Consider the following 24,498-nt stretch of genomic DNA (forward strand, 5'->3'; position numbering starts at 1 on the left):
TTTTGGACCAATTTTGTCCTATAATGACATTTAAGGTGGCAAAAAATCAAAATTATTATGTCACCATTATGTTCAGCATACTTTTTTTGTTAACTGTGCCAAATTTTGTTGAAAACAAATACTAATTTTGTCCTGAAACATCATTTACATGAGTTCCCAGTAGTTGGGGAGCTTGGGTGCGAAGTTTACATCTGTGACGGAGGAACGTGTAATCCCAGGGTCGATTTTTTCTCAAAAAGTGCTCCAAAAGAAAAAAACGACGGTTTTAAAGAATTTCCTACGCCTTCGGGCGCGGAAATTCAATTATTTTTAGAAATTGAATACGTTGCATTGCATAATAACACCTGTTACTGGATTTTTTGTTTCAAGATGAATTCATTAGGTTAGAGCATCATTAGGTTGTATATCGCAGAAGTCTCCAGTGGCATGCTTCGAAAATTCTTGTCACTGGCACAGCTTAACATGAAGTAAAACTGTACAGGAGACTCAATTTGTTAGAGTCTTCGCAGAACATCTCTTCTCACAAAATTGAGGGCAGGGCTGACTTATTGCCTGTTGTGTCGTGTGGGAGACAGAACTTCTCGACTTCTTTTTAATACAATATACATTTTTTTTGATTATTATTACTAAATATATTTGATTTCACTTTCCCCTTTTTTCTTTGGTATTACATCACGAGAACATTCGTCTGAAAGATGTATTAAGGTACAGGACACCTAACCTCTCCCATGTTCTGGTTATATTTAACTTGCATGGGTGCGCACTCTTCTCGCAGTATTCTCTGTGACGATGAAGGTCGGACTGACTTGTGGCATGGTTCCAAATGGTCTTCCGTCTTTTGTTCGAGTCTCAGTGTAATGCACCAGCCGAGTGTTAGCATGAAGGAATGGGACCAACATGCTTTATGTTGTATGTTTTTAAAGGTCTAATCATGGAGGTACAGAGCAGCGTTGATGTTAGACAGGATACCTGTCTCTCTTTTCTGCTTTCGCGCTTCGATGTCTGTCCTGCTTTTGTAACCCTGCTTATTTTAGCGCACTATCGCAAAAGGGAAAAATGATGAGTTTAATTTAGTAGAGTCCTTGATGTTCGCGCTACATATTGGAAGAATATCATAAAAACAAACTTTAATTAGACAGTAAATTCTGCCTCTCTCTGTATCGTTGGATAAATTAAAGTAGTATTCTTTTCTATTGATTTTTTAATATTTTTTAATAAAAAATATATCCATCTACTGAGTAACTTAGGCAACCTCGTCCCCAAGGATTGTTGAGAACAAGGTTGGCGAAACTCACTTGAGCATCATACCCCGCCTAGGTCGACAGGTTATAGATCAGTAATTGTTACAAATAAATTCAAATAAGTTTTAAATTTGAAATTAAAGAGATCATGCACACACCTGCTGCTAATATCTTATTTTTTTGTTTTATTGCTTAGACGGCTAGAATATCATGTTGAATTATTTTTTTTAAAAAAAAAAACAAATCATTCGTACAGAGATCGATGTGGAAAGTACATTGGATTTTTTTAACTTTGTTGCCACAGTATATTAATTGTTTTTGGCTATGAAAGTCATTAATAATAGTGAGTGAAAGTCGTTAATTTGTGAGCGCTACTGAAATACTACGTAATAGGGTGACGTGCAACTAAAAAGGACTGGAGCTAGTTTGAATTTTTAACGAACAAGAAGATCGAAGCGGCCATCAAGGCCGCAAGAAAAACAAATATTTAAAAAACGATATCTGGGGTTTCATTAACTTTTAACAAAAAGTGAATATGTCATTGGGAATAACTTATGAAAATCTTTCAGGTAAGTCCAACTTGTAAAAGTATCTCAAGATCCCTTTAAGTAAGATATTTTTTAAGACAGACCAAGTTTTAAAATATTAAAAAAACATGCACCAAAACATTTTTTAGTTTTTGCTCAGTTTATTTTAATCTTTCGCATAGTTTACATATCATTAAATTTCATTACTTTGCGCTAATACCTATCAGGATTTTATTTTCAATAGGTTTTAACAATGAAACTCGCAAAATATTTGCAGTATTGTTTTATCGCAAAGCTTTTGTTAAATTACTTGAACATATAGCTGTTGCAAAGATTATTAAAGTGATTACGATAAACAAAAAGATAAAAAGGCTTTTAACTTGTAGGAAAAGGGATGTATAGCGCATACGTGGAAGCCTACGTTTGGACTGTACTGTATTTTGTTCATAGTAATTTGTTGCGATGAGTTGCGAGTTTCAAGTTCTAAGAATAATCCTAATAAATTTCCCCGTTAAAAGGATTTCATGACAATTTTTAAAGGGTAGCTTCGAGAAATTGCTAAAGGCTTTCTAGGTATTTGACCTAAAAATTTCACATGGAGATAAATATAAAAAGTCAGTAAGTAAAATAGCCAGAAACAGCTATCAATTTTTAGGTTTTGTAAAATGACCTTTTTTGAATGTAGTAGACATTCAAAAAATGTTGTTGTAGTGATGTGTAGTTGACATTGACATGCAAGATTGTTTATACAGCCCCTGCATCTTGTTACAGTTAATTTACGTTAATTTTAAAGCCTTACTATACAGTGCAGTCTAAATGTAACCTAACGCATACACACTAATATCATGTCTTTGGGTGAAGGATGTCAGTTTATCTTAAATTCTTTAAGGGTTTTGCAAGTTTATATTTGCATGTTTTAAAATTAGAGTATTTTGTAGTAGCAGGTTTCATTGGATAAATGTATTGAAAAATATTTCCTATATGCTATTAATTAAATTCTTTTATTTTTTGAAGATTTTAAAGAATAATAATATCTATTGCCAAATATCATGACACATCGTGCAAGAATCTATTGTTGTTTCAATTATTTTAAAAAGTAACAGCACAAGTATGATGTCTTATCTTGACATAAATTTGCAGTTTGAAAGGTTATAAAATTACTAAACAAGGGGTCCTATTAAGGTCTGGGGTGGGAAAAAAGCTCAAAATTAATAAATGAGCGGGGGACGTTATTTGTCACCTACAATTTTTATTTCATTTCACATGCTGCAAATTTCTGGTTTCAAAATTTTATGTTTAAGAAAAATTATGCTGCAAGGCAACAGGCCTTAATAAAGTTTTCATGTTTGTCTAAAAATTTTATTGATTTGTTGTTTATTCTCGTCTTTGATATTCCTGTGTGACTAATGTAGACTTACTGGTCTTATGTTGTGAAAATCTTTGTTGATAAACTTCTAAATGTGCAAAATAAATTACACAGGAGAACTTTTTAGCAAGTTTTAGACAGATTACAAGGTATTAATCCAGATGGTTATCTTTAAATGGTAACTACAATTTAAAAGATGTATTTAAGCTTTTTGTAGATACTAGTTGTTCTTAAAAACTTTTTGATATGTCTGCAAGAATTATTTATTTACAGGATAAAAATAGCTACATTGAGCACTACAGGAAGTACTACGCATCAAACTTTGATCGCTAAAAATAAGAATCAGGTAAAGTTGGTCACACTTGTTAATGAAAGCAAAGTGATCACTTACTGTCAATGCTACATGATCCTGTTAATCTGCCAATTGATGAAAATCAATTGTATCTAGCATTGTTGCAATTTAAAAAGCACTTGAATCATTTAAGAAGAGACCAACTGGAGATTATATTTCCAAAAAGTAAACAGACAATATTCAAATTTTTGGATATCCCAATTTTGTGTGATATTTTGATTAACTACTGTCCAGGGGTACACGCACCCATTGGTGGGTGGAAAATTAAAGCGCCATTACCGAATGCTTTTAGTGATGGTGCTGATATTATTCGCATTAGGAATGCAAGGAACAGTGTTATGCATGCAAGAGCACTGAATTTTATGCCATATAATCAATTATGGAACACCATAGAAGGTATTTTAAGAAGACTTTGTTACAATATAACTAAAATAGCTGACTTACAATCTGGTTGCTTAAAAGATTTGGAAATGTTCAAGATTGGGATAATGCAAACAGATTATGAAATTCAAAAATGTCAACCAGAACCAAAGCGAAATCACACAGAACCAGAAAGAGATTAAAGAAAACAAAGATGACATCCAACAAAACAAAGATGCTATCCAACAGAACAAAGACGATATTGAACAAAATCAAGATGATGTCAAACACAATAAATATGACATCAAACGATTAGAAGCTGAAGTGGAATCAGTAAAAAGGAGTATTATTACTTTACCGTCTTGTGGTCACAAAACATCTCACTTGCAAGAAACTACATTAAGAGGACCAAGGTAATCTTTTCTGAGGCCATTTTTTCAAATTCGTTATCGAGTGTATCAATGATACTGGCATGTATGTAAGCTGCTTTTCACAAAGGAGAGTTTAAATAGAGGAAATGCCATGATAATTGCGAGTCAAATATTTTTAAACGGCCATAGAAATGCTATTTTTAGATCGCATTTTAAAACTTTAAGAACAAAAAGCGGCGATACAAATGCTATTTTAGATCGCATTTTGAAACTTTAAGAACGAAAAGCGGCGATAGAAAAGCTTTTTTAATATAATTTTCTTACAACATGCTACAAAAATACAGTATTTCATTTTTGCAACATTGTTTCGGCTATCAAAGAAAAGAAAGTTAAAACTGAGAGAGTCGCTAGTTCAGACGCTCAGTTCTCAGGTCACACAAAAATACAAATTCTCATTGAACAACATATAGCTACTAATGAACAAGCCAATGGTAATTAATCAACAGTGTTCCCAGGCCACATCTAGATGGTGGTTTGCTTCGTTACAGAGTGCAAAAAATTTTGCGCACTGACTTTGTTTTTTTAATTCGAACCCTTGGTTATTTAGCTGCAATATTATTTATTACTACGTTCATATTGCACCGAAATCAGCTTCATAACTCTTATAACAAAAAGTTGGAAAAGGTGATCTTTCTATGTGACAAGCAAACTAGTTTATACAAGTCGTTCAAAATGTAAAAATGTACACTTCTTAGACATTTTCCACTTAGAGATTAGAATTCCCTTTGCCGATTTAAAATGCTGAGAAAAAGTTAAAGTCTAGGCTAATCAGGCTACATGTCTATCTTAAAGAAGGTATAGTTATCACAGGATGATATTTTACTAAATTATTTTTTAGATTTTTTTTTGTTTTGCGAAGAGAATCAGGAGAAGGAAATGAATAGTTTGTGTCAAGAAATGCTAGTAGCACACTTTAAACACTGTCTTCTTCATCCAATCAGCCCTGCTACAATTCCACAGTCTGCATTACAATTCCACATTATTGATGTAATTATTGACCATTCTTTTAACAATGTTTAAATTTGCGAACATTGTGTATGTTAATGATTCAAACTACATTCGATCTAACAACAGAGCATATATTTCAGTCCTGGTCATATGAATTTTGGCAGCTGAGTGATACTTCACTTGCCTCCATTGTCATAGGTGCTTCTTGCCTTAATTGAGGAGAGTGATTATTCAGTTTTCATAATTTGAGGAGCGTGATAACACATATGAAAAGTGTGGTCGTCTGGTAGGCTTACTGAGCAATTGAATGTATTTGCATCTTTATTAAAGGACCGTCTCAAAATTTCTGTACGTAATACGTATAATCCGTATCAAAACTTTGTATCAATTTATTATATCTTTTGATACAAACGTTTTTGTATCATCAACGTTATAAAGTTTGTATCATTTCAAAAAAAAGTTTGCATTAGAAGTTGCTTTTGCGAAGTTCGTTTATTATAATTACATTATTATCTAAAGTCCTTATATTTAAATTTAATAATTCCATCTGTGGTTACACAGTATGGTTTAGTCTACACGTCTCTTGAAAACGCTATCATCCCATTTTTCATTTTTCGTCGACCGTGGGTAACACCGCGAAAGACCTGAAACGAAATTGGCTTCTGTTTGGAGCAGTGCGAATGGTTCGCTTCGATAAAGTGAAAAGTGCTGTTTGTTCTTTATTGCATGAAAGAAACAACCCAAACAGTACGTATTTAGTTTTATTCAACGTCTTTGACGTCTCTTTTTCATTTGGTTCTAGAATTTATTTCCGTCTTCCCCTCCTGCTTCCTCATCCAATTGGGGCATTAGATTTTTCCTTTCTTCCTGTCAGTTTGCCCCAGACTGACCACTGAATAGATCATATTGAAATATAATCATATTAAAGTATATAATCTGAAAAATACAAACATCTGCAATATCAATAAAAATTCATGAGGAAAATATTGAATGCACAACACCAGTTAATATGCAACAACATATAGCTAAAGCTAACTATAACTAACTACACAGTTGGAAAAAGTATACATTTGTGATAATCTGTGAAATCAGTAGTGTAGCATAGACTTTATTGTTTGTCGTGTTTGCAACACAGGTTTTATTATCATCCATCAGACAGTTTTCACTAAGAAGGTAGCTAGCAGGACTAGCAGTGATGATCACATTAGAAGCCTATCAAGCCGCAATTGGTTCCTTTCATTGCTTCTCAAGAAAGTCACCACAAAATAGCTTCCCTTGTTAGTGATTTTGAAACATTTTTAATGATACAAGAATTACTGTCATGGAAGAGTTTCCTTTGTAATTTTCTTATTAGTGCTGTAGTGGTCATTATTGAGTTCAATATTAATATGTCATTTTTGTTATTACAATTGCTGGCTGATGGCGATGTGGAAATTAATCCTGGTCCAACATATAAGATTGTTAAATCTGTCCAAGGAACACTCAACCCGGCAGATGCAAAATATGGAGAAACTGCAATGTGTTCCTAATGCATTATTTGGTCAGTAATTCACAAGGTCTCACTATGGACTAGTTGGGATCTGGACTATATACTAGATAACGGTGATACTATTTTTAAATCTTTGAATACATTTGGTGCCATTTCCTTTGATCAACTCCCAAATTCTATTACCGTTGAAGGCACACCAGTAATTGTTACGTTTTTGAATCTTATTTCAGGAGAAATAACATTATCTGGAAAAGCATTTCTGAACTTTGATGGTGACCTGAACGGACTAATGTTCATGACAGGAGGCTTCACCACTTCAATATTTCTTTACAAAACACAATTCTTTGTATTTGATTCTCACAGTCGAAGTATTGATGGTTCAGTTGTTGCTGATGGACACTCTCTTTTGATGAAGTTCAAGAGGCTTTGTGATGTAGAGGCCTATATTAGAGACTTTTATTTGCGCAAACAGAGTCTAACTTCCCAATACTACCAGATACAACCGGTGAAAATTAATCTGACAGAATTAGAAATATCCACTATTGCAGCTTCTATCAAGAGACTGAAGAATAGAAAATATTATCAAAATTTAGTTGGTAGTGGTAAACACAATCAAAGAAAGGAACAAATGAAATCATACAGTGCTCAACGGTCTGATAAAAAGAAGTGTACCCAATTAGGTGAATGTGACATACAAAAAAATATGAAAGCAAAATATACAAAGAAAGTGATCAAGTTCAGACAAGAAGTTGCAAAAGGCCCATATTATGTTTGTGTTGTTTGCAACAGATGTCTATATCGGCGTTCAGTTAAAATATTCAAAGATGGATATGCAGAGTTAAGTAGTGATTTCTATTATTCCCATGTTACCAGCTTTGATAATGAGGCATATATATGTGTGACATGTGATAAGAGATTGAAGAAGAAAGTTGTCCCATGTCAAGCTGTATGTAACAAATTATTTATATGTGAAATACCAGAAGAGTTGATTGATTTGAGGAAACTCGAAAAAGTCATAATTTCACAGAGGATTCTTTTTAAAAAAGTTGTAATAATGCCAAAAGGACAATCTCCGAAAATGAAAGGTACAATATGTAATGTACCACTTGAGCCAGATGATGTTTGTAATAATTTACCTAGAGGTGCTGATAGCAATGGTGTAATTATGCTTAAATTGAAACGAAAGCATGTTTTCCGTGGCCACGTACTGTTTGAAACAGTAAGACCACATGTTGTTAAAGCTGCTCTGTTATATTTGAAGTTTATTAACCCATTGTATGCAGAAATCACAATAAACATGGAGCAGTTGAACACTAGTTCGATTATGCAAAATGAAAATTCTACTGATGAGAATGAGCAAGGTAGCTCTACGCATGACCCCTAGATCAACATAGACTTGGTTGTAATGAAACTACATTGATATCTGAGATTCCAGTTACTGAAACTGACAATGTTTCGATCGCTCCTTGTGAAGGTAAACATCCATTGGGTGTTTTGAGTGATCAATTCTGTGAAGAGTTAGCACATCCGTACTTGTTTCCTACTGGAGTATTTGGGTATAAAGTTGATCGTAAAATCAAATTATCTCTATCTAAGTATTTTAATCAAAGGCTATTGAACTATAAACAAAGATTTGCATCAGAGCCAGATTATATATTTTTTGTTCATTCAATTTGGCAACAACAAAGTTTAACTAATAGTATCAACATTGCAATGAAAAAACTCAGAGGTAGCCAGCTAACTGCGGGTATGCCCAGTAGAAATGATACAAATCTGGTCCAAGTTTGAAGTAAACATCACAAACTCAAATGCTATGTAAGTTTGAAAAAAAAGTAGCCTTTTTGCCTATATTTTTACCTTATTTGACAGTATCGACAAATTGTACTTCAAGTTAAAAAGCCTAAAAATTTCTTCGGTTTTTTACTGAGAAAAATTTGAGGCAAGGTCATTCATGGCCTTATGCAAAACTGTTACTATAATTTTTTCCTGCTTAAATCTCTGTTGAGCACAGGTGAGGTCTAGGAAAATTTTTGTCCATATAAACACGAGGAAAATGTCATATTGAAAAACAAAACATGGAATCACAGTCCCGATATTTACTTGCGCACGCATCTAAGTGATTACGTAATACCCGATGCGCGCGCAGAAATGGAGGTAAAAATGTAAACAAACTAAGCGGAAAAGTTACCTCTATTTCTGCGCGCGCAGGAAAAACACTATCGGCTATCATTGTACGGGCGTGACCGACTCATTTTTTGTCAAATAAAAAATAAAAATAAAATTCACTATAGAAACAGAAAACCCGAAACATTGATGTATAATATTCACCAGATACTTTATACTAATATACAACAAAAATATATTTCATCGCGGTCTGTAATGACGAAGATAGAACATTTCTGATTTGCTTTTTTCCTTCTTTATTTATTTATTTATATTTTACCAATCACAGTGTGTATGATAAAATTCATTACAGCACCAGGGAAAAGTAACAGGTGTCTTTTTATGGTATTTTTTTTAATTCCCTTCATTATCATTTTTGATCCATATTTTATTTTATTTTTTTTGTTTCTTAATGAGATTGATCAGCCCTATATTTGCATAATATTTTATTTTACTTTTGCAATTTTTACACTTTGTAAATAAGGAGTACTCTGGGCACGAGGTTGTGAAATACATGTAAATAATTCGTGGAAAATATACTTGAGATGAAAAACAAAATTTTTGGTTTTATATTTTCACAAATCGACACTTTGGAATATTCCATGGTGAATATTTTCTGTATATATATAAACAATTCGAACAATTCTGAAAGATTAATTTAATTAAAATAACAGTCTACAACAATATTTGTGATCAAATTCGTAGCGCAGTCTTCATTCTTTACGAATATCAAGATACGCACAAAGCCGGCGTAGCACTAGGTCGTGGGGTCAGGTCGGACTTTAAAAGTCGTGACGTTACGGCAATCGGTTAAAAAATCGGTCGAAGATACGGTAAAATATTGACGTCAAGTTTTCGCCGGACATGTAACTCGGTTTACCGTAAAAACTCCCTAACTCACCAACTCGCAAATTCCTAACTTCCCGGTTTTATAACTCGAACATTTTCTAGACTAGATATTTTTTCTCATAAAAGTCAGGGAAATACATCACTTTTTTCTGATAAGTCAGGGGCAAAAATTCTCTGCACCTGCTATGAACCCCTGGTATATAAGGTTGAACTGGGAATCATGATTGCATATTTTCCTGCAGAGCATTGAACAAACCTCAATAAAACTTAGCCACTATATAATAAGAATGAAACAGTCAATGGTCATCCAAATTTTTGTTGTAATTTGTAAAAATTATTTCTCGCTCGAAGTTGTATTTGTGAACAAAATTTTATGTGAAAATGCATCATGTCGATATCATTTGTTCGGAAACTTTTCTAATAGAAATTTCATCTTTTCAAATATTTTGCAGAAATGAACTTCTAGAATTTAATTTATATCACCTTTAATTTGAAGCATAGTGAGAAAGACTACTCTTTCCAAAACTGTACCACATTTCTTAAAATTTTGTTCGGATTTTTTTTCCAGGAAATGCTGTACATGTGTACGTACATGATGTATCACCTGTAAAAACGTCAAGAAGGAACAGTAATGTGGCGTATTTCAATATGAAACTTTAGGCAGAAGACAAAAATTACCGTGGAATTTCCTATCGTATGGATTTGAAGGAGGCATTCGATTCTGCAATGGAACATAAATCGCCAGTAAAAATAACCACCGTTGTAACCAGGCCGAATAAGTTCTCAAATGAACTCATGGATTTAGAAGTTACGAGAGATTCCAATGTAGAACCGACAGATGCGTCCTTTGAATTAAAGCCAATGACAGTACAATCTGTAGATGTCACAGTCAAGGAGATCAAAGGCGGAAACCATGTGAACCAGTTGGTTAATGTAAAGGGTTATTTAACTGTCGAAGACAGACCGACAACACTCATTACAACAAAGTATTCTGTTGAGCCAATCCTAATGAAAACTGCCATTATAAATGATGAAAATGATAACATGTTTGTGGAACTATGGGGATCATTTGCAACAAATGTTACTACAAATGGCTCATATGTATTGCGGAATTTACGTTTGAAGGAATGGCCAACAGGACTCTTCAAATTATCAACGCAAGGTGTGTCTAAAGTTGTGGCATCTGATGAAATATTTGCTCCTTGTAATGATGACGTAGCCAACATTGATTTTCAAATTGCAGATTTCCCCCCGATGAGTATTGAGTCCATATCTCGAAAGTTGGCGTGTCCCAAGTGTCGGAAAACATCACAGGATAACCATTCAACCTTGTTCATATGTTAGCATTGTCAATTATCTACATTAAAAAAGAATGCTAAGATAAATTTTACATTATCAGCAATGTTCTTGGTTGAAAACAAGCCTGAAACAATCACATTGTTTTGGAATAGTGTTGAAGATTTTTACACCAAAGTTGCAATGCCGATTCCAGGTGACCAGAATCAAGTTGTGTATGATATGCTGTCGAAAGTTGGGCTCAAAATACTATTTGATCGCAAGTTCCACTGTGTTGGTTCAAGTAATGCATTGAATAGACAAGCATAAACAGATACTTTATACTTTTATATTTTGTTTACTTTATTCGATTTTTTGAGATGTAGTTTATAACTCTTGTGACTTTGCGGTATAGCAATAAATGTGTTCTTTAAAACAGGAGTTATTTTACTCCTGTTTTAAAGAACACATACACATAGTATATCTTTACTATATTGATTTGCATCTCACGATTTTCATGTTGTATCACTCTTGTGATTTTGCGGTATAGCAGTAAATGTGTTCTTCAACGGGAGTAAAGTTTAGAGTTTGTATATCTTTACTATATTGATTTGCATCTCCAGATTTTTATGTTGTATCACTCTTGTGATTTTGCAGTATAGCAATAAATATTCTTTAACAGGAGTGAAATTTACAGTATATCTTTACTATATTGATTTGCATCTCATGTTGTGTTTAAAATAAAAAAAGTATTTCACTTGATTAGTGAGTATATAATCATTTTTCCTGGCAATACTTTTCAGACCCCTGAACTTTTGACCTTCGAAGGCGTGTTGTCTTATTCAGCTTCGGGTTTGAGCGCCAACATTGAAAATCTCGCGATAAACTTCCGATTCATGTCCCGATTTGTCTTTCTGAACAAGAGAACGACGTATGGCACTGCGCCAAAAACGAGACAAAATTTGTTCCTGAAGTTTATCCTGTAAACCACCATACTACAAATCAGAGCCTCCATAGACAATTTCTCTGCGTTCTTATGGCCTATCAACTTTCATAGCGTAGCGTGATAAGGCCGGGCTCGACACGTATGAAACTAGGAACGATGGGGAAACTGAAATGTCCCACTATTGTTAGACGACATTTGTTGCTTTGAAATTGACTTTGAATGTAATGCTCAACAAAAGACAGCGAATATTTTCTCAGACGTTTTTGGTTCAAGGGACCGGAAGCCTATTTCATCGACCCCGAACTTACTGTGTTCCTCTGGGTCTATTAACGTTCATAGATTTTTGCGTACGAGATCTGTCAAATCTCAAAACTACGGAGCATGCGCAGATTAGAAAGCCTCCGAGTGAATAATGCGGCGTTTGTTGTCGTTCTCAGTTCCTTATGTTAAGCCCGGCCCGTACCACGCTTTGCTACGAAGGTTGATAGACTGAAAACGCAAAGAGTGGTCTATGGATAGGCTAGGGACCGGGAAAATTTGTCCCATTTAGCGAAAGTCCTACTTATTCGAAACATTTGCACACAGATGGTTATAGACGCAAGTCTTCTTGTTAAAGTTCGTTTCGTTATACGAAGTTAGTTTATTTTAATTGGACATATTATCTAAGGTCTTTAAATTGAAAAATTCTGTTTCATTATCGAAGTTTGTTTAACAAATATTATTCGCGCTTACGCGTGTTCTTTAAAAAAACTTTCAAAATAAACTCAAATTTTATGAAGCTTAATTTGTATTTGTTTACAAGGAGTCATTTTTTTTTAAAAAAAACCCGGAGTAAATCAAAAATAGTTTTTTATTGATTTTTACATTTCATCAGTGCTAACAAAATGGAACTAATTTTTTTACTTCCATCCTTTTCTTTCTTGTTTTTCTTTCATATTTTGCTGTGCCAGTTGAAAATAGTTAATTATTAATAACGTGAGCACTTTTTCTGCACAATTAGGGAACCAAAGTAAATATTCCCCCATAGAGAAATTAATAAATCACCAATACTCTGCCAAAACAGCTTGTTTATTTTTTTAGAATCAAACAATAAGTCAAACAAAATTTTTATCGTCAGAGGTTGCCTTGTCTTCAGATGTATAGGATGAGAGAGCCTGTGATCGGAGAGTAACAATGTTGAAACACTGAAAGCCCTTTCAACGCTGCTGTTAGACCCAGATATGCATGTTAAAAGCTTGACAATGCAACATATGTTCGGAAATTTTTTCCGTCATACAGCATGGTTTTTTGCCACATTTTCTTTGGGTCATCTAAAAACTGACTGTAGTTATGTTTTGCAAAAGATCTAAAAGATCGTCATTCACTTAAAGCTTTACATGCGTCGATTCTCGCATTAGAAGCTTCAATAGGGGTTTTGAAATGTTCTATCAATTTTTCAAGGCACCCATTCCCATAATCTGCGTCATGGTCATCTCAATATTGTGGATCATACCACTTCATCGCTTAGTAAATTTCAGATTCGCTTTTCGTGAATCTCCGTTTAAGATTATCAGACAAAGCTAGTGCCATTCCCCTTTTAACTCTTGCAGCGTTTTCGCCCGAAGCGTCAGAAGGTTTCATTCCATTGATTAAAACTGCAACATTCCTCATTGTAAACTGTTTTGATTCTTCCGTGACCTTTTAAAAAATAGCCAGTAATTTTAAATGCACTCATGTAACTATCCAATAGTTCGTCGTCAGTTCCAACCAAGTCCGCTAGATTTTTTAATTCATCGCATGTCCGCTCAATGGTTGCTGCCATTTCATAAGGCATTACGTCGTTTTCTCCAAAAAATTAAGGAGGCTGGTCCAGCAGAGTCGAGTATATCGAGATAAGACGCAACCTTGCAGAAAAATTCGTAGTTTTTAAACTTAGCTAGGAGCCCTGAAATTTTCGCTTTGGTCTCATTACGGCCAGGTTCTAATAAAGCGTTTTCGTAGGCTATTCTAAAACCAGGCCACATCTCTAAAAGGACTTTGAAGCCTCGTCGTCTGTGATTGATGAATCGAGTCCCATGTATTTTGCGCAGCTTCTTATGAGCTGTAATGCCTAGAGATTTGCAAGCCCCGCGTACAGTGTTACTCAATTTCCCAGAATTTTTTTTGCAAAAAATATATTGCGATGTAAGTGTCTTCGCAAATTTTCATGGTAGAATCATTCACAGCTGCTTTGAAGGCCAATTCAACGCGATGGTTACTACAATGAATCGGCAGCAGCCAGTCACGATTTGATGCTGTGTCAGAATGCCGTTATTCCGTCCCGTATTTAAACTCGCGCCATGTGACGTAGCAGACACAAGCCTGACATGATATTCTTCATCCTTCATCTTCAACTTTCCTTCAGCCTCGTGAAAAACTGTCTATTCCAAGCTTTACGCTCTCGGCGTCAACTTCACCAAACTAGCTCATTTCCATCAATGAAGCAAAGATGTAACAAGGCAAGCCATTTCTCTCTGCTCGGACCATGACAAGCTCCTTATCAGACCCAGTTTTCCTTGCCTGTGACCCATCTGTCAAAAGTGACACATCTCTCGAATAATTTCTGCAAGGACGTGAATATACTCTTTGCATGCTTTTGTTTTGTCCTTTCCATCTATCAAAATAACTCCGTTGTTACGTTGACATTTTACAAGGACTTTGAAGTGTTTTAATGACATTGTTGTATTTAGTGCTAGTTCATATGTCGTTCGAAACGTTTTCAACGCGTCAGTTATTCTTGGTTGGACAGGTCTTTTTTCTCCTATGGATTAGAAATTATAAAATTTTATTTTCGAGAGATAGCATGGAGTATTCCTTAGCTAATATAAAAGTTAGAAAAGACCTGTCACTGGCAATTGTTCCTGTGGAGGCCAACTCCTTTCTGCTTCTATCGCCCATGGGTGATCTTTACCTAAAAGTAATTCAACGATTGTAAAGCAATGTAGTACCCAGTCTTCCATTTTTGAACTTTCAATTCCATTCTGAGTACCAGAACCGAACACTAGTATACTTTGCAAAAGTTATTAAAAACACTTGAATTTCATTGGTCGCCCTTTCCGTCATGATTAAAGATTGATTTTGTTGCAAAAATCGTCTAGTAGAGATTTAACTTTAGAAGATGAATTCAGCATGAACTCAGCAATGAAGAGTTTGTTTAAACGTGATAACTAGTATAGAAAGTGTTGCGGAGAGGTTGCCAAGGCAAAGGCATTAAGCACGGCAAAGGCACGGCAAAGGCAGCCAAGGAAAGAGGAAGAGGAATCAGCAAGGCAGGAGTAGGCAAGGCATGGGAGGCACAGGCAAGGGCATAGTAGGCAGGCACCAGAAAAGGCATGGGAAGGGTAGGCAAAGGCATTAAGCACGGCAAGAAAGGGCATGGCAATGCATGGCAAAGCAGGCAAGGAAACAGGAAGAGGAATCAGCAAGGCAGGGGTAGGCAAGGCATGGGACGCACAGGCAAGGCCATAGAAGGCAGGCAACAGAAAAGGCATAGGAAGGGTAGGCAATGTAAAGGGGACGGCAAGGCAGGGGCAGGCACGTTAATAGAAACTCTCTCCCCTTACAACTCAAAGATATACTCAATGTAAAGTATTACATTTATATAAGGTCAATATACAGTGAATCATCTTAGCAGAATTATGTGCCAATATAATACAACCTGGTTGTTGTAGGTGCAAGATAATTGTTTTTAATGCCCTGTCCAGGATTCGAACCTGGATCTCTCGTTTGCAAGAGTGTCATAGCCATTAGACCAACAGGGCGTAATAATGATGTAATTTTGTTAATTACATATACTGAAATGTTTACGCTTATGTCTAATTAACTAAGCTTTTAAAAAAGATTGGTCATTATCCATCCATTATCCATTATCCAGGTTCACCTTTCGTTTTAAAGGATCGTGTATTTCAGGCTTAATCCCAAAACTTGAGGTGAAACTAAGTATGTTTATATAAAATTTTCCCAATGTAAAGGAACGACTATTATCAGAACAAACTACCTTATGCCATGAAATTAACGAGTCAAGAAACTAACCCGAATTAAATTAACAATAAAATTATGGCAACAGTCGAATCCACGGTAGTGAAGCGGTCTCCTCTATTACAATGTGGTTTGGAAATCAAAATAAAAGTTTTTGTTGTTTGGAAAGACAATGTTAAAAATTTTTAAATTTTGGAAGAAGAAGTGGTTTTATCACTTGGATCAGAGTATGAAGATGATACAAAAGCTATTTAAAAAAGATCTCTGAAAAAAAAGAACACTGTTGAGCTATCGTCCAAGGAGGAGATAATAACAGAAAATTTGTATTTTTATGTTTTTTAGGATTTTATATATTGTAAAAAAGTCACTAATTAACAGTATTTTAATTAACGAGTCATGAAATTAACAGTCCTTAAATTAACACTGCATTTAATTAACGGTCATTAATTAACGCGAATTTTTGAAAAACCGCGTTAATTTTATGACTAGGTAATTTCATGGAATAAGGTAGACCAAGAGAGTATAATTACGCACATTTTATGCAGAATCTTGGAACAAAACTGAAGCAACAAAAATAGTTTATAAATACAATACCAACGGAACCCTCTTCTCAATATTTTATTCGGTTAGCTAGCATATCTAGTTAATTAGCTAGCTACTAGCTGTTGATAGGATGTAATGACAAAACGCACCAGTCTACCAGAATTTTATTGTAGCTAAATAACTCGTTTTATAATAGCTTAGTAAAGAATTTTATAACCTAAAGTTAGGCTTGCTAACTGACTATATAACTATATACTACGTTAAAATATTAAAACGGCATGCTGTTGTGCAAAAGAAAAATTTTATAAGAAGAAAGGTCTGGGGATGGGTTGAGAGGAATGAATTAAGAACAGCAAGTTTTAGCATTTTTTTATTTTTTCACCAGCGATACCCTCCTCCTCCTCCTCTTCCTCCTCCTCTTCCACTGCCCCTCTTTAGCTTCATCCGCTCCCGCACATTATCCTCCTCCGTGAAGGTGCGGGAGCCACCAGACGCCTTCCAGGACTTGTAATTTTGGGAGCTGATATAAGCTCTCAACGATTTATTTTGGGAACAAAAGTCCCGGAAGGCGTCCCAAGATAAATCAGTTTTCTCAGCTGATAATTCCTAAAACATAAGACATTTGTGGAAATGCTACATTCTAAACTTTCTAATCTTTCACTAAGTTATTGTTACTGTTTTACCACATTCTACACTTTAAAGCAATTATTTCTAGTGCATAACTTACTTTAACCTTCTCCTCTAACTCAGCAACTTTTCCCTCCAACAATTCAACTCGCTGCTTCAACTCCTACATAAAGATTCCTCTCAAATGAATTTAATACTGTACTTTTATATGCTAATTCTTGTATGCTAATCCAACTAAGTATTATATTATCTTATTTGGTTGCTAAAAGTAGTATTTATTTGCTGTTTTAATTACAATTTTATGTATTACGTATAATGAGATGACAATGAGTTTATATACATAATACAATCTATGGCAGTCAGGAGACCAACAGGCGCGGATATAGACTAGGTCAACCCTGTCACGCGACCTAGTAAAAAAATGCTGAGGATTGAAATCGAATTCTGTCGAATTTACCCAGAATCTGAAGATCGAAATATTTCTCCTTGTTTTCTCATAACGCGAATTGGATCAACCTATGTTGACCTGACCTGTGTTAGCCAGTCTTGGCTCTAGGTTATCCCGCGAGGCTTTTACCGTCGACTAGAATCAAACCTATGTGGGCCCGACCTATTTTGAGTCAGAAATTTTGAAGTCAGCCCAGTCTTGGCTCTAGGTTATCCCGCGAGGCTTTTACCGTCGACAAGAATCAAACCTATGTTGGCTAGACCTATCTTTAGTCAGAAATTTTGAAGCCAGCCAGTCTTGGCTCTAGGTTATCCCGTGAGGCTTTCACCATACACTAGAGTCAACCTATCTTGGCCTGACCTATTTTTAGTCAGAAATTTTGAAGCCAGCCAGTCTTGGCTCTAGGTTATCCCGTGAGGCTTTCACCGTTGACTAGAATCAACCTATGTGGGCCTGACCTAATTTTAGTCAGAAAGTTTTAAACAAACCTGTCAAAATTTGTAGCATGTTGGTATAAATATAAGTAAGGCATGCGGAAGATTCTTTCCGTTCTCAACATGGCTTGCAAGAGCTTGAGAGAGCGTGTGGAGTTAGTTTTTGAAAACGAAAATTTTGATGAGCTACCTCAAATTTACGCCGAATTAAATAAAAAGTTTAAATGTAATTCTGTTTTGCCATCTACTGACGTGTTGCAAAAACAACTTACTTTTGGTTTTATCCAAAGAAATTGCCATGCAGAATACTACCTTCCTGCCTATGTGAAAGCAAAGAAGGATGGTTGCGCAATTACGTTGAAGTGAGTTGTTTATGTTTATCTTTTGTTGTTTCTATAATAGCTATGCGTTTTTGTTACTATGACCACTAACTATGCAGCTGAATATTGTCTTAAGAAAGATTATGAATAATCTTTGTTGTTTTAAAATGTGCAAAGGTCATCTCAAATATGTCTTGCTTGTTCAGTTTCTTTTGTTGATGCATTCTTAGTTTATTTATATATTGAGCAAGTTGAATTTCATAAACAAACCTTTAATAGGCAGCAGTTTGGCAAAATGTGTAGTTAAAGTTTTAGAATAGCTAGCAATACCTATTTTTATTACAGGTCTCAGGTCAATGGAAATTGCCTGTACAGTTCTATGGCGTTGTGTTTGTTTGGGAAAAATGTGATGGTTGACGACTTACGAATTCTTGTGTCAGTGGAGCTAATGATGAATGCTAGCTTTTACTGTAAGCATCCTCTATTTTCTTCTATCCTTGCTCTTCCAGAAAGTCTCTTTAAATCTATGGAAGATATTCTCAATATGTCTGTCTGCAATTCTGCATTTAACACAGACAAAAAACAAGAAAACTTAGTTAAGGAGGTAGCCATTTTAAATTTAGTAGATCGGAAATATTGTTCCTTTCTTGCTATGCTTGCTCTGTCATCTGTCACAAACAGGAATTCTTTAAAAAACAACAAAAACTCCATCGCCGTGCTAAAAACATGTTGTCTCGCTCACTAGAAAAATGTACTTAAGAATGACCATATGAAATCGCTGGGAGACTGGGCCCCAAAACGACGGATTTTTGATATTTTTGATGTATAGGGGAACGGGGCGCGGAAATCGTATAGAAATCCTATATACTCTCCACCGTGCTTACTTCTTCTTTTATATTTGGCTTATTTAATGAGAAAATGGGCTCCGCTACCTCCGCAACTAGTATAGAAAGTGTTGCGGAGAGGTTGCCAAGGCAAAGGCATGAAGCACGGCAAGGACAGGGCAGGGCAAAGGCAGGCAAGGAAACAGGGCACGGCAAAGGCAGACAAGGAAACAGGAAGAGGAATCAGTAAGGCAGGGATAGGCAAGGCATGGGCATGGCAGCCACCAGAAAAGGCATGGGAAGGGTAGGTAAAGGCAAGGGATACGGAAAGGAACGGGCAAGTGCCTTAATAAGCGCCAATAGACTTGTTTTCCTCTACGTGATTCTTAAGGATATCTTCTTCTTCTAAAAAAAAAAGAATAATAAAAAAATGTAAGCCATAAATTGTTCTGTAAAATAATGTTGTTCATCCTTCTTGCTTCCTATTTCAACGGGCTGTCGAAAAGATACAGGGGAGAAGGTAATGGGTTGAGTATCAATCGTCCATACGTCAATAAAAAGATAAAAATTATTTGTCGATGGCTCATACCTAAGTCATACCTAAAATTACTTTGAGTAGATCAGGTGTCTTGTTGCATGCCCCCATGTATGTTGCTAAGTAACAGCTAATGTTATTCTAAAAGTATAAATTTGCTTTAAATTAAAAGGGATGTGATAACTTGAGTGGGGTGAAAAACTGTACTTCCTTATTCTTATCAAATTATTCTTTTTGTGGGTGGCTCTTTTTTTAATTGGGGGGGGGGCAGGGGGGGGGGGATTGTTTAAAATATTACAACAGTACTGCTTGATAGCTATAGATATTAGCTAGCTAGCTACAGAGTAGAATTACCTCACTCACCAAAATTTATGCTAGCTACATTGGTAGTTTTATCCCAGTTATGTAGTTAATTTTATGCTAGCTTTGTAGCTAGTTTTATGCTATAGCCCTTTTTTTATAGCTAGCTAAACGGTTAAAGTAAGCTAGCTATATGTTATCTAAGTTCTGTTATTATGCCAGCTAAGTGGGCAGTTTTATACTAGCTAGCTTTAGGTGGCAGTAAGGATAAGAAGGGGTTCATCAATGTAAAGAAATAGTGATCTACTAGCTGTACATACCCTTTCTTCGTTTTCCTCAAAATACCCTTCTACCCTATCATCAAGCTATCATCAACTAAATTTTCGTTTCAAGCGCTATGTATCTGAGGAAATGTCATGTGATATTAGTAAGAGTAACTTATGAATCACGTGGCTAATGCTGTATGCCGACCTGATCTTAACTGAAAACGGCGTGTCTCGACCAACCGGATTTTCACGGAAGAAATGACCATAAAAAATATTTGGGTAAGTGGGTCAAAAATCGGACGTTTTAAAATTTGATGTACTAGGAGAAAACGCGGAAATTCGTTACGCTCTAATATATTTATGGGAACGAGGAAAATAGCTCCGTTCGAGCAATGGCTCTCTCTCCGCAATCAATATAAAAAGAGTTGCGGAGAGATTGCCAAGGCAAAGGCATTAAGCACGGCAAGGAAAGGGCAAAGGCAGGCAAGGAAACAGGAAGAGGAATCAGGAAGGCAGGGGTGGGTAAGGCATGGTAGGCACAGGCATGGGAGGCACAGGCAAGGACATAGTAGGCAGGCACCAGAAAAGGCATAGGAAGGGTAGGCAAAGAAAGGCACGGTCAGTGCTGGCAAGGAAATGGAACGGCAAGGCAGGGGTGCATGACTTTAATAGAAAATATCCACCTTACAACTCAAAGATTGTGTATACTCAATATATCTAAGATAAGTATCATATTAGTCCAGGAGTATAGAAAATATTGAGGTGCAAATATTTCAAATTCAATATCTCAAAAAAAGTCTCAAATTTATCTCAGGTCAATATACAGTGAATCATGTTAGCAGAATTATGTGCCATTACAAGTATTTAAACAATCGGTCATAACGCCATATGATTTTTTGATAAATCTGAGATTAACTTGATTCCAATGACAACAACATTAAAAAGTCAAGATATGGAAATAATCAGAGAAGTCCACGAGAAAGGCAAAAAAAATTTAAAAAACGTCTTTTTTAGTTTCTTGTGCCTACCAGGTATGTCAACACAAAACTTTTTACCATAAAGTGATAGATCTATTACAAAAAACAAAGTACTTTTGGGCTCTATAAATGAAAGTGACAAATCTACAACTCAAAGATTGCCTATTATATGAAAGCCTGGTTGTTGTAGGTGCAAGATAATTATGTTTTTCCTAGCCCTGTCCAGGATTCGAACCTGGATTTCTCATTTGCATGAGTGTCATAGCCATTAGACCAGCAGGGCATAAATATATATATATACAAAACTTTACAGGTGAACATTATATACACTTAGGAATTTACAGCACACAGCCTAGTTAATTAACCTTTTGAGAAATGCTGGTTAAGCCACAAGTAACTGTGTTACCTGGCGTAAAACGCTTGGTGGAACAGTTAATACAAATTGAAAACTGTACCACACATTCAGGTGGAGCGCCTTAGTACAGATGTGCAGTATATCGTAAATCGAGTGAAACACACAACATTTAAGGTGTTTCGGGTGTAATTATATTTATCCTTTAGCTTGAATAAAAACACAATTTACATATTGTGCCATGTCATAGCGAAAACAGTCAGCAAACCTTTTTTTTCTCACAAAATGTTCCCGGTAAAACTTAAAATATATGTACCTTAATCTGTGGTGCGCCATTAGTATAGGTAAAAAAACCCTTTCAAAAAAACTTTAGCACAACTTCTGCTAAATAGAAACACAGGTAATAGCTTGTCGTTAACACTAGGCTGAGTGATTAGTACAGATATACTGTGGCGCATATACGTTTCGACATAATATCCCTTTCCGAAAAATATCCTAACTTTGGTTCAAATAAACAGTTAGAGACTGGGCCCCAAAACGACGGATTTTTGATATTTTTGATGTATAGGGGGACGGGGCGCGGAAATCGTATAGAAATCCTATATACTCTCCACCGTGCTTACTTTTTCTTTTATATTTGGCTTATTTAATAATGAGGAAATGAGCTCCGCTACGCTCCGCAAAAAGAACAAAACAGAACAAAACTTAAATGTAATCAATATTGCATTTAGAAACAAAGTTGGTACAATTGATGTAAGCTTTAACGGCCTTGCACAAAGGATTGGAAAAAATCACATTTTTATGCTTTATACATAACCTGCACCAAACAAAATTTACCTAATTTCTATCTTGTTTTTCTATTGTTTCGTATCCAATAATAGAAGATTTGCCATAATTTCAAAAAGTTCTAAGTCCATCGTTTGCCATAACTCAACTTAATCTTACGATCACTGCTAGATACCTCGAAAGACCAGGACTGACATGTGTATCTAAACTGCCATTAAGCAGCATATCTATTTATTTTGTCAAAATACACATCCGTTTACATTCAAACTTACGTATCGGAAAAATGTTCAAATAAACAAATGCTCAAATAAACGAAAGGTATCAGAAAGAAAAACTATTTTGCATGACAGACAGACAATATCTTTCTTTTTCATCTTTCTTTTTCATCATATTGCACTTTTGGTTTTTCACAAAATGGGTCCCTGGAAACTCATTTACAACTAAATGGCCGCTACGGTCAAACCAATTGACTTTTTTCAATAATTCTAAGTTTGTTGCTTTACTAAGAGATTAAAAGTCATAAAACATAGGATGTTACATTTCATGCAGTCAGAGAAAATTGTTATTTAATCTGTAATCAATTGTTATTTAAAATCTGTAATCGATTGTTATTTAATCTGTAACCGATTGTTATTTAATTTGTAACCGATTAATTAAGACTAATTAGATGGTACATATAGATAAATTAAGCGTATAACTATTTGGTTAATTAAATGGTATGAACTTCTTTATCCAGTTTTTTAACCTTTTTCAACCAAATCAACAGCATGTGATTTTATTTTTTTGTTTATGTTTATTTTTTATTTATTTTTATGTGTTCTGCCTCCCTTAGCTAGAGTGTAAAAGGTCTGTTCGGTAAAAATAGGATTAGTTATGTATACCTGTATATACCTTGGGTTGTATTTGAGCTAGCTAGATAGCTGCTGTGTTGTATTTGAGCTAGCTAGATAGCTGCTAAACATGTGTTCGAGCAAACCTACATTGTGTTTTTTACTACACCCTGTGCACAAAAGCTAGCACAGCTAGCCTTTCTAGCTCTAGTCTAGTAACTACCTCCTCAACTGCACTGCAAAAAAAAACAGAATCTTACTTTAACAGTCTCTAAAAGTACAACTAAAAGCTATTTAATTTTGTCTGCACGTTAAGTTATACTAACAATGCCAAATATTTTATTTTTCACAAAAATAAATTCAGTCGAGCAGAACATTAACATTCCAGCATCCCTTTCGCACATAAACTTTAACGCCATTATTGTTTTTCTGTTATTATTCAATTTTTTACGCATAAATTAATTTATCTTCATAATTAACGGAAACTTGAGAAACCAATCAGATAGCAGAACTGACCAGTGTGGCCCAGGGTCATTTCTTCTCGCCGTCCGAGATTGTCAGAAAGAGAAAAATGGGCCTGGGGACGAGGTTGCTTTATATTTAATGTATATTGTAAATATGTGACGATTCCAGGGAATTTGATAACAACCTATAATTATCGATCACTATTTAGCGATAATTCCTGAAAAAAAGACCAGAATTATCGATAAATAAAATGGATTAGCGATGAGGTCATTAGCGATACACAATGCTGAGCTATAATTATCGCTAATTTAATTTGCTATCTCAGCAGATTATCGATAATAGTGCAATATGGCTGACGCATAAATTTTTTAGCTAATTATGCGAAAAGCACGGAAGACAACAATCTTTTCATGTCTGTCGATTAAATTGCTTCCAAACCAGTCAACATAAAATGTTGCTTGTTGTTTTTAGGAGTTGTATTTATGTCTTTTTTAAAAAAAAAAAAAAATTACTAATATATTTTGTTTAACCGCTACAAAAAATTAAGCGCTAATTTAGTTAGTCTCTTTTAATTTTCTGTGTTCCTTAAAATAGCGCAAGCCGTATGTAGCATGGGGCTCACCCTGAGCAATTCCATTTCACGCGCTGGTTTTGGACAAGTAACAGCAGAGCAGGCCATGCGTTATGATGAGTGAAAAAAAAGTGTTTACATTTGTACCCCAGTTCAGGTTATATTCATTGGAATTGTAGCGAATGGTCGTTATGAATCAAGATTAATTTGAATTTAGAAGGATCTAAAGAAGTTAGAAGCTAGCTAACTATCTGAAAATGTTAACATAGAAGGTATG

General features: G+C 35.1%; 3 protein-coding genes across 8 annotated transcripts in view; all 3 read left to right on the top strand.

The window, feature by feature from the left end:
* The window catches only part of LOC130629617 (uncharacterized), a 137,511-nt gene that overhangs the window by 84,844 nt on the left and 28,169 nt on the right, over window positions 1–24,498 (top strand). Inside the window, exon 1 of one of the 5 annotated variants that reach the window (XM_057442882.1) lies at window positions 24,036–24,493. The exons of the other annotated variants lie outside the window; for them this stretch is intronic. The gene's annotated coding sequence lies outside the window, so the exon portion shown is untranslated. Of the gene's footprint in view, window positions 1–24,035; window positions 24,494–24,498 lie in introns of those variants that run through there. 5 annotated transcript variants of the gene reach the window in all.
* Window positions 340–11,817, top strand: LOC130629626 (uncharacterized). 2 transcript variants are annotated; one of them, XM_057442894.1, is made up of 3 exons: window positions 340–1,810; window positions 3,408–4,259; window positions 10,295–11,817. In XM_057442894.1, exon 3 carries the CDS (start codon window positions 10,423–10,425, stop codon window positions 11,068–11,070), a length of 648 nt encoding a protein of 215 aa, XP_057298877.1. In that variant the 5' UTR covers window positions 340–1,810; window positions 3,408–4,259; window positions 10,295–10,422; the 3' UTR covers window positions 11,071–11,817. The 2 variants fall into 2 exon arrangements, with proteins under 2 accessions (XP_057298877.1, XP_057298878.1); XM_057442895.1 differs by lacking the exon at window positions 3,408–4,259.
* On the top strand, window positions 18,044–19,256 carry LOC130629624 (uncharacterized). The gene is made up of 2 exons (XM_057442893.1): window positions 18,044–18,357; window positions 18,661–19,256. Exons 1-2 carry the CDS (start codon window positions 18,092–18,094, stop codon window positions 19,058–19,060), a joined length of 666 nt encoding a protein of 221 aa, XP_057298876.1. The 5' UTR covers window positions 18,044–18,091; the 3' UTR covers window positions 19,061–19,256.

Source organism: Hydractinia symbiolongicarpus, chromosome 2, assembly GCF_029227915.1.
Source record: "Hydractinia symbiolongicarpus strain clone_291-10 chromosome 2, HSymV2.1, whole genome shotgun sequence".
NCBI classification, from domain to species: Eukaryota; Metazoa; Cnidaria; class Hydrozoa; order Anthoathecata; family Hydractiniidae; genus Hydractinia; species Hydractinia symbiolongicarpus.